At 61.2% G+C, this 14,473-nt stretch overlaps 3 protein-coding genes across 3 annotated transcripts; 1 reads left to right on the forward strand and 2 right to left on the reverse strand.

Annotated features, from left to right (window-relative positions):
• Positions 1-595: 595 nt before the first annotated feature.
• MRPL34 (mitochondrial ribosomal protein L34) lies at positions 596-1,901 on the reverse strand. The gene is made up of 2 exons (XM_048927356.1): positions 1,797-1,901; positions 596-1,195 (listed from the first exon to the last, which is right to left on the reverse strand). The coding sequence occupies exons 1-2, from the start codon at positions 1,841-1,843 to the stop codon at positions 886-888; spliced, it is 357 nt and encodes a 118-aa protein (XP_048783313.1). The 5' UTR covers positions 1,844-1,901; the 3' UTR covers positions 596-885.
• Positions 1,902-2,802: 901 nt separating this feature from the next.
• ABHD8 (abhydrolase domain containing 8) lies at positions 2,803-10,366 on the forward strand. Its single transcript, XM_048927351.1, has 5 exons — positions 2,803-3,161; positions 7,294-8,044; positions 8,468-8,638; positions 8,763-8,979; positions 9,050-10,366. Exons 2-5 carry the CDS (start codon positions 7,302-7,304, stop codon positions 9,197-9,199), a joined length of 1,281 nt encoding a protein of 426 aa, XP_048783308.1. The 5' UTR covers positions 2,803-3,161; positions 7,294-7,301; the 3' UTR covers positions 9,200-10,366.
• An 89-nt stretch (positions 10,367-10,455) lies between these two features.
• ANKLE1 (ankyrin repeat and LEM domain containing 1) lies at positions 10,456-14,272 on the reverse strand. Its single transcript, XM_048927339.1, has 8 exons — positions 14,131-14,272; positions 13,786-13,938; positions 13,594-13,699; positions 11,979-13,515; positions 11,741-11,903; positions 11,488-11,647; positions 11,285-11,414; positions 10,456-10,657 (listed from the first exon to the last, which is right to left on the reverse strand). Exons 1-8 carry the CDS (start codon positions 14,196-14,198, stop codon positions 10,485-10,487), a joined length of 2,490 nt encoding a protein of 829 aa, XP_048783296.1. The 5' UTR covers positions 14,199-14,272; the 3' UTR covers positions 10,456-10,484.
• Positions 14,273-14,473: the final 201 nt, after the last annotated feature.

The raw sequence follows: 14,473 nt of genomic DNA on the forward strand, positions 1-14,473 counted from the left end.
CGCTGAGGAGTCTGGGATTCGGTTGAAGCAGGAAATGCCGCTCGGAAGGCGGAGGAGGGTGGGAGGAACCCGGATGTGGCGCCGGCCGCGGGGCATGCTGGGAGCGGTAGTCCGCGCGGAGCTGCCGCGCGTCCCGTTTCTCCTCTGCTCTCGTTGATGAAAGCGCTGTTAATTACGTGTTAGCAACGAAGCAATTCATTAGCAGTGCTGGGAACGCACGTGCAGCGTCACCAGAGAAATCCCAAGCCCTGCCTCTGGGCCTGCTCAGGTCTCTCAGTCCACTCACGAGTAATTTGCTAACAAACGTTGGCAGCTTCCCTTGGCTGGTGCAGATGAGCACAGCTCTGAGCACACGTCTGGGGCTCCCCTCTACCTTCTAGCCCAGAGCTGCTGCCAAGGCCTCCACGCTTCTGAGCGCCTCCCACGGATAGCAGAGAGGAGCAGACACACTGTGGACTTGGCCAATGTAAACTAAAGTTCTCTCTGCCATCAGCCCTTGTTCCACACCTTCAGAAGCACCCTAGTGTGTGCAAACCTGTGAACAAGCTGGCTTTCCTCTCCCTATTATCTCTGCACCACCAACTATTGAACAGAGTTCAGCGCAAGTTGCTAGGCTTTAATTAATGCTTGCGTTTTCACAAGGTGATCTTACAATTGTACACACAAGTGGCAACAATCTCACAATTAGAAAAGCAGAAAGCAGCCATCAAACAAAGCCCTTGGAGGCCGCTCTCAGTGCACTTCCCCACACGCTTCCAACACGGGAAGAGCAGTCGGTCGCTGCTGCCCATCACAGCCCTTCTCTCAGTACAAGGACCCAAGATGAGGTGATCCAAACTCATGGCAGCTCCGGGGCTCTGTTCCAGCTCACCCCACACCAAACCTTCAGTGGGTCAGTGACTTCCTGCCCTTCAGCATGCGCCGGAGGATCACCTCGATCCCAGCCGGTGTGCTGATGCGTTTGATCCAGCCGTGGGTCCGTTTGCGCTTGCGGTTGTTGGGCTGATACTCGTTCCCACGCGCTTTTGTGCGGATCTGCTGATGGCTCCAGGAGGGCACTGGGCTGGTGAAGGAGGGGATGGTGCCTGTGGGCTTCAAGGAGAGGTGGCTGAAAGGCAACTCCCGGCAATGTGTGAAGACTGATGCTGACCGGAGCTGGGAGGGATGGACTGCAACTTGCTGGAGCAGAAAAAGCCTTTGGAAAAGCAAAATAAATAAATGAACACAAATAAATAAAGATTTGAAAAGTGGGTTAATACGAACCAAATAAGGTTTAACAAAGTTAAGTGCAAGACGTTGCACTTGGGTCAGGGCAATTCCAGATATGTATACGCAATAGGAGAACCCAGTGTGTGAAGCTCTATGGAGAAGCACTTGAGGGTCCCAGTGGACAAAAATGCTGGATATAAGCCAGCAGTGCGCACCTGCAAACCAGAAAACCAACTGCATCCTGGACTGCATCATCAGGGGGGTAACAGCAGCAGGGCAGGAAGGAACCACCCTCCCTGCTCTGCCCTTGTGAAGACCTGTCTACAGGGCTGTATCCAGACCCGGGGCCCCCAGCACAGGAAGTTTGCGGAGTTTTTTGCGCGGGTCCAGAGGAGGGCCACGAAAGTGCTGAGGGTGCGAACAGCCTCCCTGTGAACACAGGCTAAGGGAGCTGGGCTTCTTCAGTCTGGAGAAGGCTCCAGAGAGGTAAACCAAGGGACTTAAGGCCGCAGTGAGCAGGCCGACCCCGCCGACGAAGGGACCCCTGCCCGCCCCTCTCGGTCCCCTCGCTCCGTTCCGCCCATTACCTGCCGCCAGCGGCCCGCTCCCACAGGCGGCCCAGCGCAGCCGCCATCGCCTTTGCCCTTCCTGACACCACCGTCCTCCCAACAACGCCACCCCCTATTGGCTCCCTCCGCTTAGCCAATCACAGGCGGCAAAAAGGGCGCGTGCGCGCTGGGTGGGAACGGCATTACGTATAACGTGACGGCCGCGGGGGGTGATGGGATTTGTAGTCCTGCAGGGGGCAGCGCACGCAGCGCTGTTACTATGGCGACGACCTCGGGGTTCGGCCTGAACGTTTCTCCCGGTTCGGTGCTTCCTCCAAACGCTGCATTATCGCTTGTCCAAACTGTGCTGCTGAGGTTGCTTCCAGGACAGAGCAGCGCCGCACGCACTGTGCACCTGCAGGCAGGATTCCTCAGCCTGTTCTGCTCCTGAATGCCATTTTCAGCCCTTTTCAGAGCAGGGGAATGAATGGCAGACAGGAGGAGGGGGCTGACGGTGATTCACGGACCACCAAGATGGACCTCACCGCCCTCACTGCCTGCCCCACGCATACAGGGGATATAAATGCAGCTCCCCCCAAACCAGGGACGTGAAAATAAACCAATAAATGAATGAATGCACGATAAACATTTGTCGTTTTCTGTTTGTCGTTGTGTCGCAGCCCCTGCCTGCTGTGAGCCTGTGCTCCCTGCGCTGAGCTCTGACACGCTCACAGCGTGGCTGCACTTGTGGGAAGCCACAATGACCACAGCAGTGAGAGAACAGCAAAAGGCTTCTCCTGCGCGACGAAGGCAGGGATTAAAAGCAAGTCCTGGTTACAGCACAGCACAGGCACTGTGCTGATGGAGGAAAACCCCATCTCAGCTGGAACACCGCAGCCAGCAGCAGCCAGAACTCATCCCACTGCAAGGGGCAAAGCCCAGAGCCCCTGCACAGCCCCCCTGCTCCTGGCAGGCCTCCATGGGCGGGCAGCTCGGTGTGCTCGGTTCAGCGTTGACTGGCAAGTCCTCTTGTCTGTCAGGCAGAAAGCCCTCCTCCTTAGGAGGGATTTAAGGGGCTTTCTATGGCTGTAGACTACAAGGACAAATAGCACCCCCAAGCCCCAGAGCTCGGGTATGAAGCTCCTCGCTCCGCCGGGGCTCATGGGGAGAAGATGGAAGGAGAAATTGCAGTCTAAAGCCGATGAGCTGAGCTGAAGGCACTGCTCCATCCTTCCCACCACAGGCAAAAAAATGTGATCAGAGGAGCCGACCAGCTGAGCAGCCCGCCAGCTCCTGCATCCTGCTCCTGCTGCCTCGCGTCTCCTCTTCTCTCCCTTTGCCTCCTGCGAGAGCAAGCCTTTCATTTGCAACCTCGACTCCCGACAATCCCTGTCAATAAATGAGGTGAGCGTGCCGTTCCGTCCCTCTTTGCGGTGCTCGGAGCTGTGATGCAGGGCATGTGCTGCAGCAGAGGGGAGGAAGGTGCTCTGCACGGGGAGCAAAATGGCCAAAGGATCCGCTTCGAGGCTGAGAGCTGAAGGGCTTTGAATGGGGCTGCAGGGAGACGAGGGGAGGCAGCAGCTGCTGAGCAGCACGGCTGCTTGTGCTGTCACAGCACTGCGCTATGAGCGCGCTTTGAGCGCGGGGTTGAAGCTGCCCGGTGATAAAACTTAGGGATGGCTTCTCGTTGTGATGCAATTACAGTCAGTGATTGCTGGCTCTGGAGGAAGACCTGCTGTTGCTATGTGCGTGGCAGATCTGCTTGGCTTTTCGGTTGCAGAGTGAGGGGGGCACCTGCATGCATCGCTGCCCGGCGGCGGGGGGCAGGGTTTTCTCCTTCCTGCTCCTTGCAATGCTCCAGGCTGCTCCTGGAGGCTGTAGGACATTTGCAGCTGAAGGACTGGAGGCAGCTTTGCAGCGATGCAGCGGGAGCTGGCAGGATCCCCCTGGAAATCCAGGAGGGTTGGGGGTGGGGGGGCGAGGCAGTGTGTCAGCCACAGAGGTCAGACGCAGGTTACTCCTCTGTGCATTGCATAATCTTTTGTTTCTCAAGGTCTTCTTCCTTCCTAAAGAGAGACGTGTGGCAGGCAGCCAGCCCTGGCTCCAGGCTGCTCTATGTGCACTAGGTGCTTTCCCCGCAGCACTGCTTCTCCACTCGGTGCCATTTGCATCCTGCAGGGCCCTCAGCACAGCCCTGCACCCAGGGCCCTTCAGGCTGTGCGTGCTGAGGGTCTCAGGGCTGCCTGGTTGGTTCCTCACCCCTTATTCCTGCATGCCCTGATAAAGCTGCTGCTGCTGTATCAGGCCAAGCAAGCCGGGTGTAACAATAAACCCAGGTCCTTTCCACCCACCCGAGTGCTGTTTTGGGTTCCCCCAAAGGGAAGTTTACTTTGCAGGGCCGAAGTGGCATCGACGTTTTCTTGTGCGTTATCTGAGGCTGGTGCTTAAACAGGTGTTGTCTTTTCGTGCTTCTCGATGCCGTAATTTCTCCCCTTTGCAGAGTGAATGAATGGGAGAGGATGGAAAGAGCCTAACGATATTGGCCCATTCCTCAAGAGTGTCGTGTGTCATCATTAATACTCGCGAGCCCCGGAGGGAAGGGATTAGAGCTGAACAAATTATTATGGCAGGTCGGATTCTGGCTGCAGCGCATCTCACGCTCCTCCTCATGTCTCTGGCACCTCTCCTCCGAGGATCTGCAAGGAATTAGCAGATATGAATCCCTGCTGCTCCCTGCGGGGGCCCGGGGCTGTGTGCTGGAAGGGCTTGGAGGTGCTGAGCAGTGGGGCTACAGGAGCGTTGTGGCACAGGGGGAGCAGAAGCCATCCACAGCCATCAGCTCCTGCAGTAGCGATGCTCTTGGCTCAGCAATTGGGGCCAAATGTTTAGCAGGGCTTCTGGCAAGGACAGGCTCAGTGCCATGATGGAGAAACGCAGCAGCATCCTTGCCCTCCTCCTGCCCCACAGGCTCCATGCCAGTCCCACATGGCTGCCTGTCACGCTACCATGTCAGGCTTTCTGCCCTCCGCACGTCGGATCGCGTCCAATTTCTCTCCAGCTGTGACATGGTGCCATCAAGTTGTGTAAAATCAGAGGCTCCGCAGCCCAAAGTAGGTCAGTAAGTTGTTTTTGCCAGCTGGGCTGTCAGCAAGCAGGGAGGAGGCGCAGAGGTTGGAGCTGGAGGATCCTGCAGCAATGCCCACATTTGGGGCACGGAGCCCTGGAGCTGGGCAGCACATCAGCCTCCCTCCATCACTGCTAAAGCATCCTTCGCTCCTCTGCTGCTGTGATAGGAGAGATTTCCCAGGGGAAGCCGTGACTTTGGGGTGACACAGGCATGGGAAGCAGCTTATGGTGATGCTCTGCTCCTCCCCAACCTCTGGGGATGCTCTGCTACACTCCTGGCCTGGCGCCGTGCCTGACTCAGTGTTGTGCCTGGCCTTATGTAAGTGGTGCCGAAATCTCACTCTGCTGGGGGCGGCACTGGAAGGTAGCTGGGATGAAGGGGGGGGGGGGGGGAGGAGAGAGGAAGAGCAGCTCATCGCCATGGTTACCAGCATCTTCACTAAGTTCTTCACATCCATCTGGCTTCATTTGCAGCCCTTTCATCTGGCGGAGGGAGGGAACGTCCCTTGATGTTTCTGGTTGCGGCAGACAGAGCAGTGGGAGGTGGGAGACGGCAACTCTCTGCCCCCCGCCCCGCTGTGGAGCCCTCCTGCCCCTCCATTACCCACCGGGCTGCACTCTCTGCTGTGATTGAATCAGGGCTTTCACAGCTCCAGAGCCAAAGCATGGACTGCCAGGCCTCAGGCTGTGAGCCCCAAGCCATGCATTGCTGTTAGGGACAGAGCCTGCCCTGCTGCTCCCCTCCTCCTCCACCAAAGCAGACCCAGGGGCCGAGCTGGGCTCCTGGATCTGCCTGCAGAGCTCCTGTGTGCAACAGCCTTCCAGCAAATCAATTCTGGAAACGAACAGGATGGACTAATTGAGTTAATCCTGCGAAGTTAATCAATGTCAAGTCAGGTTGGCCAGAAGTCCTGTTTATAATCCACGCGGAGATCATTAGTGCCCTGTGAAATGGAGGTGCAGGGCAAATCCTGGCTCCATGGAAATCAGAGTTGGAAGGCATGTCGGGGTGCCTGGGTGCTGCAGGCTGAGCGCAATGGGATCCAGCAGGACAGCAGCTGGATCCCACAGCTGCACGTCTGCCTCTGCCACCAAATCCACTCTCCTCAGTTCTCCACCTGCCCCTGTTTCTTGGTGCTTTGGACTGCGCTCTTCCAGCATTACTGCTCCAGAAATGCAGTGGGGCCAATGGGCAAAGCTCGAGCCTGGACCCAGCTGGTGCTCAAGACACAGTGAGAGCAGAGCTGTTCTCCATCCCAGCGCAGAGCCACCAGGGATCTTCCAGCCAGGAGCTCCAGCAGCTCCACTGGGCAGCTCCACTGCTGCCAGGGCTGCACTCAGCTTCCCCTTCCAGGGCCTTGAGATCTTTTGCTCTTAATGCAGAAATGCTGCTGGGAACCAGGCTGTGCACGCTGGGGCTGCAGGGAGCCCTGAGCAGGATGCAGCCGAGCTCCAAACACATTCAATTACCAAAGCTGCAGGCAGAGTCCTGAGCCCAGGCAGCTTCCAGACCGGGTTTTGTTTTGCTGATTCCCTCTCGCGCGCTGCCAGCATTGCTGCTGCAGTGCTGTGTGCTCTGAGCGGTTGCTGGGGGAGTTAAGCAGGCTGCAGCGGGGATGGTGGTGTTTAATTCCCCTTGGGAACGCGTTCTTCCTTCCCCTCCATCCCTGGGGGTTTCTGCTCTGTAACTGCAGCTGGGGTGTCTGCTGGATCCCCCCGGTCCCCACTGTGAATCGCTTTGCTGAGCAGATTCTCAGCATCAATAATTCAACGTACAGAGCTGCATCCATAATAAATGTGCATCGGCCTGGTGGAAGGGGGGGGGGGGGGGAGGGCAGGAACGTCCCCAGTGCTCCAAGTGCCCCCTGAGCTCGGAAACGGGCTGAGCACCTCTGGAAGAGCACACAGCATGGGCTGGACCAGCGCTGGGGCCAGAGGGACTGTGCTGTGGTACCCCAGCCCCACGGCCTCCCCCCATCCCACCGTGGGGAGGGGGGCTGCCCACCCTCCCAGCTGGATACCTGCCTCTCCCCCAGGTTCCTGTGCTCGGCGTCGCTATGTGGAATGCCTGTAATTTAAAACACCCAACCTCAGTCCCTCGATTTGCGTCTCTCCCTGGTTGTGGTTTGGACGGGAGCTACACGCACACATTTAATCAGTATAAATAATGCATTTTCATAGCTGAGTCTCCCCTCAGCCCCACATTTGGTGCCAGAAACGTCATTTTCAACGGGCTTTTCCTTGGGCGTTTGATTCCCTCGGTTCCACCTCCGACCAGCCACGAAGGGAGGTGGGGGGCTGTGGGGAGGGCTGTGCACACGGGGAGCACTGGGGGACACCCCAAAGCAGCTCCAGCAGCAGCTCCACCCCAGTTTATGCCGCCCTAACCTCCTTCTGCTTCCTCACACAGGGAGCATAATGCTGAACAGCATCACCGAGGGGTTCCTCTGCTGCCTGATGGGCAAAACGACCAACGCCGTGGGGCCGCTGGACAGCGTTGAGTCCAGCAATGGCTACAGCTTCCTGGAGGTGAAGCCAGGCAGGATCCTGCGGGTGCGACACAGCGCTCCGAGCCGCCCGCCTGCTGAGCCCCCCGAGGAGCCCGGGGCTGCAGAGAGAGGCACGGTGCACTGCAAGCGCAGGATCACGCTGTACCGCAACGGGCAGCTGGTGATCGAGAACCTGGGGGACGCCGTGCGCTCCGAAATCCTGCACTGCTCCAACGGCTCGGCCGAGCCCAGCAGCACCGTGGAGCTGGAGCTGTCGGAGCTGGCTGGCCAAGGCCCGGTGCAGGGCTCTGCCAGCACGCCGGGATCTGGTGCACGAGATGCCGCGGCCGGCAAGCGTCGGAAGCGTAAGCCCAAGAAAGTCATCAACATCGACTGCAAGAAGCAGATCACGAGCTGCAAAGGGACCCACGGTGACGTGGTCCTGTTCTTCATCCACGGCGTGGGCGGCTCGCTGGATATCTGGAAGGAGCAGCTGGACTTCTTCACCAAGCTGGGCTACGAGGTGGTGGCTCCTGACCTGGCCGGCCACGGCTGCAGCTCAGCCCCGCAGATCGCTGCTGCCTACACCTTCTATGCGCTGGCTGAGGACATGAGGGCCGTCTTCAAGCGCTACGCCAAGAAGAGGAACATCCTGATAGGGCACTCGTATGGGTAAGGGGCACAGGGGAGCCCTCGTCCCATTGCCATCCTCTCCGTGGCTGGATAGATCCTGCCCTGCGGGGCTGAGGAGCAGAGGATGGTGTGGGGTTTCCAGCCCTCACGTTATCTCCAGCTCTGATCCCCTCCGTCCCCTCGGTGCCCAGCTCTGGGCCCAGCTAATCCCAGCACCCTGAGCATGGGCCAGCGAGGAAGCTGGCGGTGTTCAGCCTATAAATAGAGTAAGTCTGAGAAAGTCAATTAGATGGGGGCTAAGCAGCGCAGAGGGAGCTGGATTAGATCGGTGACAAGCAGGATGCAGCCTGCAGCGTGGCTGCACTGCTCTGTGGGTGCTGGCGATATCCCAGTGGCTTCATGCGCAGTGTGTGACACTCACCGTCCTCACTGCAGCTCCCACTTTGCTGTCTGCCCCTGCAGGGTCTCCTTCTGCACCTTCCTAGCCCACGAGTATCCCGACCTGGTGCATAAAGTGATCATGATCAACGGAGGGGGCCCGACGGCGCTGGAGCCCAGCCTGTGCTCCATCTTCAACATGCCCACCTGCGTGCTGCACTGCCTGTCCCCATGCCTGGCCTGGAGCTTCCTCAAGTGAGTTCCACTGCCGTCCCCAGCAAGCTCAGCCCTGAGTGCGCTGCCAGCCTGGGGATCCCCAGCACAGGCAGGCACAGCACCGGTGCCTCCATGCTATTCTAATCCCTTCTACATCCTGCAGGGCTGGCTTTGCCCGCCAGGGTGCCAAAGAGAAGCAGCTGCTGAAGGAAGGCAACGCTTTCAACGTCTCCTCCTTCGTGCTGCGTGCTATGATGAGCGGGCAGTACTGGCCAGAGGGTGACGAGGTGTACCACGCCGAGCTGGCCGTGCCAGTGCTGCTGGTGCACGGCATGCACGACAAGTTTGTGCCGGTGGAGGAGGACCAGCGCATGGCAGAGGTTCGGCACAGCGGGGCTGAGGGCTCCTCCTGGTGCCGGCAGCCCAGCGCTGACACGTTTCCCCTTCCAGATCCTGCTGATCGCTTTCCTGAAGGTGATCGACGAGGGCAGCCACATGGTGATGATGGAGTGCCCTGAGACCGTGAACACCCTGCTCCACGAATTCGTCCTGTGGGAGCCCGAAACGCCAGCTGGGGACGGGCAAGGAGAGAAGAAATAAGGTGGAGGGGACGCGGTGACCGGGCTGCTCCGATGGGAGAGATGCTGGGGAGCACGGAGGGGTTTGTGGGCGCAGCGGGGCGCAGCCGGCCTTGCCAGGCATGGAGCTGGTTTTGTTCCCGGGCCGCGGGCGGGCAGAGGAGCACGGAGGCTCCCCCCGGGCACGGGCGTGCAGGGCCGGCGTTGGGAACACGGCAGACCCGGTCCTGTGGCAGCCGCTGGAGCGCCTTCATCCTGTTTTGTTGTAGTATTCTATTCTTCACGCAGTGACCCCTCGGGGGCAGAGCGAGGACGCTGTGGGGACACCGCTCCCAGAGCGGAGGTGGTGACCTCCTGCAGGGGGTGACCCTGGCATCTGGCAGCACGGAGCTGAGTCGGGATTGCTTTAGGGGAAGCCAAGTGGGATTTGCCTTTCTAAGCTGTGGTGGGGGCCGATGAGGCCAGAGCTGAGCTCTCCCCCAGTGCCACCGTTCGTGCAGTCGTGTCCCCATACAAACCACTGCTTCAGGTCCTGCAGCTCCGGATTCTGCTCAGCCCCCGTCCCACTGCGCCGGGGCTCCTGGGTGGGCACGGCTGCTCCCCTGCCCCTGACCCTCACATGGGGATGGCTGCAGCCTCCCCTCACCGCAAAGAGCAGAGCCGCTCCCCTCTTTGTTTTCTCCCCTTATTTCCCCCATCTAAACCAAAGACACAGCCAGGCCTGCTTGCCCAATGGAACCTCGTCCCCTGGGTGGGTGCAAAACCCTTCTCGTCCCCTTGGGCCCCCAAAACCGTGCAATGAAGAGGAGCTGGTGCCAGCGCAGCAGGGACCACGTGTGACAGGTGCCATACGTAACCCACCCCCCACCCCCTCTCCTGGCACCAACCCACGCCCACCCTGCAGAATTTTAACCACAAACACGTGGGTTCGGATGCATTTCCACGCACCAAGCCCAGATCACGGCTCTGCTCCCCTGTACCCCCAGCCCAGGAGCTGCCATCGGCACCGGGTTGCAGCTCCCACCCATCAGGCTGCGCCGCTCGCTCCATCGCTTGCACAAAGGCAGAACCCGCACCACGATGTAAAGCCGTGTTGTATCTACAGCCACGTCCAACTCCACCACGGGGACGCAAAGCAGGCGCGGCTCTGAGCTGTTGCAGCCATTTACTCATCACCACTTAGGGGTAGAGAGAAAATAAATAGAAACATTCTCGTCATCGTTCACGACGTAAAAAAAAAACCCAGGCATGCAGCCCTCTGCCTCCTCGGGAAGAGCAGGGGGTGCCTCCAGGCCTTGGAGGGGGGCTCAGCGCCCGGCCTGGATGTCGGCTGGCCGCAACTGCCGCTCGCCCTCGGCCAGGAAGATGCGCATTGCCCTGTGCAGCATGTGGACGCCCAGGCGCCGGCGCCGTGCCGGGGACCAGCTGGCTGCCACGCCATAGCAGTTCCCCTTCCTCTGGTTGGTGACGGCACGCAGCCCTGTGGGGTCAGCGCACACAGCTCCCACACCGTGCTTGCATGGGGTCCCCGTGAGCACCCGTGTTGCTGTAAGGCCCCCATTAGCACCCGCAGCCCCGTGAGGTTGGGATCCCCTTTAGCGCCTGTGGCCCCTGAGGTCCCCCCTTAGCACCTACGTCCCTATAGCGGCAAACCCCCCGTTAGCACCCATGGGGTTCCATTAACATCTGCTCCAACCCATCTTTTCCCCGCAGGAGATCAGTTTGGGGCATTGTACCCAAACCTTGTGTTGCTATCCAGGGACCCCCAGCTCTCATAGAATCATAGAATCACCAAGGTTGGAAAAGACCTCAAAGCTCATCCAGTCCAACCGTTCACCTATTCCCAATAGCTCCCACTAAACCACGTCCCTCAACACAACATCCAGCCTTTCCTTAAACACCCCCAGGGTCGGTGACTCCACCACCTCCCTTGGCAGTCCATTCCAGTGCCTGACCACCCTTTCTGACAAGTAATACTTCCTCATGTCCAGCCTGAATCTCCCCTCTCTCCATGGAATCTCTCCATGTGCCCCAGGACGGGCTGCATCCCCCTGCTGCCATACACAAGGGGGGGACCAGCCCTCACAAACCCCCATCCCCCACTCACCCAGGGCCTCCAGCAAGCAGCCCTCCCTCGTGTATGCCTCAGCCGGCACGCTGCTCTGGAAGCAGTGCAGAGAGATGACACCCATCCCACTTGCCCAGATCTCCAGGATGCGCCGCACCTTGGGACAGCCCTGTGGGACAGCCCCGTGCCCATAAAGCCTCCTCCTTTCCCATGCGATCCACCCCACACCCACCCCATCCCACCTTCCTTGTCCCCATGCGGTGCTGGGTCACAGCCTCAGCAAGGTGGCTGTAGGGCCGGGCACGCGTTCCTTTGCCCACATAGAAGATGGCATCAACGAAGGTCCTGAAGCACTCCGTGGGGCTCAGGCGGTGGCAGCGCAATGGGAGCTCCTGCGTGGTCCTGGGGGTGCAAATCCCACCCCGGGAGCACAAAGAACCTTAAGATGTTGGATTCCCAGCCTCAGGGGCGGCCCAAGAGGCAGCACAGCCCTACCTGGGGTCGAGCAGGAGGTAGTTGAAGCTGGCTTTGAGCAGCCCCTCGCGCCAATGCCGGCTCCGGTCAGGGCGGTCGAATTGCTGTGCCAACACCGTCTCGTCCTCGGTGCAGTTGGGGATACGGCCGGTGCGTAGCGCATCTGTCAGCTCAGGGCTGTGCCCTGGAAGGGGGGGGGGGGATTGGGGTCATCCTGAGCCCCCCCAGCACTACAGGGATGGAAGTCCCAAGGATTCACCTGCCGGGCTGCGGCTCAGCTCCTCCAAGCGCCGCAGGTACACGCGCCGGGTGAGCACTGTGATGGGTCCTGGGTCGTAGCCCAGCGCCCACAGCCTCCGGAGCAGTGCTTCATCTGAGAGCAACCGCAGGGACTGCACTTGGTCCCCGTCCCCAGGGCAGGTGGTCTCAGCAATGGGACTGTGCCACTCAGCAGGCGGGCATCCATCGGGTTCCACGGGGCGGTGGGGACTGCGGTCTGCAGGTGAGCACGGCATTGGTGGGGTCCTTGGCTCTGGGATCCTGGGGTCAGTGGCAGGAGTGGAGTTCTGAACATGTGATGGGGAATCCTGGAGGTTGTCACTGCCTGCAGGAGCCGGCAGCACTGTGGGGCTGGGAGAACACTGAGCATCTGATGGGGAGTCCTGGGGGTGGCTGGGATCCCCGGGACCCAGCAGCACAGTAGGGCTGAGGGATCCCTCAGCACCTGACAGAGGGTTCTGGGCACAGCCGTGATCCCCAGGAGCTATCAGCACTGTGGGGCTGGAGCTGCTGGTCCCCAGGGGCTGGCTGGGGGTCCTGGGGAGGATCTGGGTGTCATCTGAGGACCCTGTGCTTTCTGCATCCCCACCAGACACATCCTCACCACCGAGGGCAACACAGTACCCTGGGGTGGTGGCAGGGTCCCCAGGGACGCCCCTGGGTGCTCTGATCCGGGGGGGCCTGCGGGGCTTCTCCAGGCTGGCATCAAAAAGGGAGGAGGAGGAGGAGGAGGAAGCATTGAGCCTCGCTGCTGAGGCCTGAAGGCGGCTCTTGGTGCGGGGGGTGATGTGGCAGAACTGGGGATGCTGCAGCCCCTGTGAAGTGACATCCCTTACAGCAGGGCTGCAAGGGAGCTCCAGGCTGCGGGGGGGGGAGCCCTCGAGGCTGCAGCCCTGGAACAGCACAGGCAGCTCCTCCGCAGCTGAAGGGTTCTGGGCAGGCAGCTCACAGGGTCCTGCTGAGGAGGGGGCTTCTCCTGGGCACACCACAGCCCTGCTGGGCTCCAACATCTCCACTGCAGTGAGGAAATGCTCGCTATCCTCACTGCTGTCCCCAGGGAGGTCATGGCCTCTGGTTCCTGCTTCCAACACCCCACAATCCCTGCTGCAGCGCAGGGGCTGGGGGGGGCTCCTGGCCCCAGCAGTGGGCTGCAGGGAGGAGCTGCATGCCCCCGTTCCCTTTAGGGGTACCTCCTCATGCTCACCCCCAGCCCAGAGCAGTGTGCTGGATGCCAGGGGCTGCAGAGGCAGAGCCGGACACCCTGGGGTGAGGGAGGAACCCAAGGAGGGTTGAGCACAGCACGGGGGCTCCCCCAGCCCACAGCTGCCCCCCAGCCCGGGCTCCTCCAGCTGGGTCACGCGAGTGCTGCTCAGCAGCTCGGCAGCGCTGCAATCCTCGGACAAGAAGGACAGTGAGCGCCGGAGTCCCTGGGGGGCCGGGAGGCTCCAGTCCCGCAGGAGCCGCACGCACAGCCCATGGCCCTGCTCCAGCGCCAGGTCGATGGCTCGCTTCCCGTCCTGCAGGGAGGGAACACCGCTGCTGGTATCGCTCCCACCAAGGACGGAGGGCTCCGAGGCGCCGCCCTCAGCGCTAACCTGGTCCCGCAGCTCCGGGTCCCCCCCGTTCTGCAGCAGCAGCTCCAGGCACCCGCAGCTCCCCCAGGACGCAGCGACGTGCAGCGGCGTGAGCCCCTCGGCAGCCCTACCACCGTACCGGCGTCACCGCCGTCCTCTCGGGGGCTCCGCTCCCACTCGGCAGAACGGAGCCGAGCTCCCCAAGGCCGTTACCTGGCATTGGGGTTCCCTCCGTAGCGCAGCAGCAGCCGCAAGCAGCGCACGCCTCCCCCGGACCCCCCCGCAGCGCTCAGATGGATGGGGGCGAACCCCCCTGAAAGCAGCAGGTTGGGGTCGGCCCCGTGCCGCAGGAGGATCTCCACCGCCCTGCGGGGGGACAACGCGGGGTCACCGCCCCTACCGCAGCATCACCCGAGCCTCGGCCACGCGGCAAAGCGACAGCCCGGGCTGCAAAGCCCACGCCGCCGCCGCGAAGCCCGGGCTGCTGCAACGCCCGACCCTTCCCCGTGCAACCTTCGACCCCCGACCCGACCCCATCCCACCCCGATGCCCTCTTACTCCTCGCGCCCGCCCCGCAGCGCCGCGCACAGCCGCCCCGCCGCCCCGCGCCGCCCCGCGCCATTCATGCCGCCCTGCGCACGCGCCTCCCAGCTTCGAATTCCCCGCGCGCCGCCGCTGATTGGCGGGCGAGACGACCAATAGGAGGCGGCCAGATGCCGCCACGCCCTTCCGCCGGATGTGAAGGAGTACGGAGGGGCGTGGCCACAAATGCCGAGCTGCAGCGCCCGCTGCCCGCCCCACTTCCGCCCGGTGCCTCCAACGCTCCGCACCAGCGCCACCCAGCGCCGCGCTCCAGTATTGCACGCAGTGCCCCGCGCAGCGCTGTGCACAGAACTGCCCG

The sequence above is a fragment of the Lagopus muta genome, chromosome 26, assembly GCF_023343835.1.
Source record: "Lagopus muta isolate bLagMut1 chromosome 26, bLagMut1 primary, whole genome shotgun sequence".
NCBI classification, from domain to species: Eukaryota; Metazoa; Chordata; class Aves; order Galliformes; family Phasianidae; genus Lagopus; species Lagopus muta.

Coding starts and splice junctions, on each gene's coding strand:
- ANKLE1 (XM_048927339.1), bottom strand. CDS start 14,198: ATGAATGGCGCGGGGCGGCGCGGGGCGGCGGGGCGGCTGTGCGCGGCG. Junction 13,516..13,593: donor ACCCGGAGCTGCGGGACCAG/GTTAGCGCTGAG, acceptor CCCTCCCTGCAG/GACGGGAAGCGAGCCATCGA. Junction 10,658..11,284: donor CTGCTTGCTGGAGGCCCTGG/GTGAGTGGGGGA, acceptor CTGACCCCACAG/GGCTGCGTGCCGTCACCAAC.
- ABHD8 (XM_048927351.1), top strand. CDS start 7,302: ATGCTGAACAGCATCACCGAGGGGTTCCTCTGCTGCCTGATGGGCAAA. Junction 8,045..8,467: donor CTGATAGGGCACTCGTATGG/GTAAGGGGCACA, acceptor CTGCCCCTGCAG/GGTCTCCTTCTGCACCTTCC. Junction 8,980..9,049: donor AGGACCAGCGCATGGCAGAG/GTTCGGCACAGC, acceptor TTCCCCTTCCAG/ATCCTGCTGATCGCTTTCCT.
- MRPL34 (XM_048927356.1), bottom strand. CDS start 1,843: ATGGCGGCTGCGCTGGGCCGCCTGTGGGAGCGGGCCGCTGGCGGCAG. Junction 1,196..1,796: donor GAGCGGGCCGCTGGCGGCAG/GTAATGGGCGGA, acceptor GCTTTTCCAAAG/GCTTTTTCTGCTCCAGCAAG.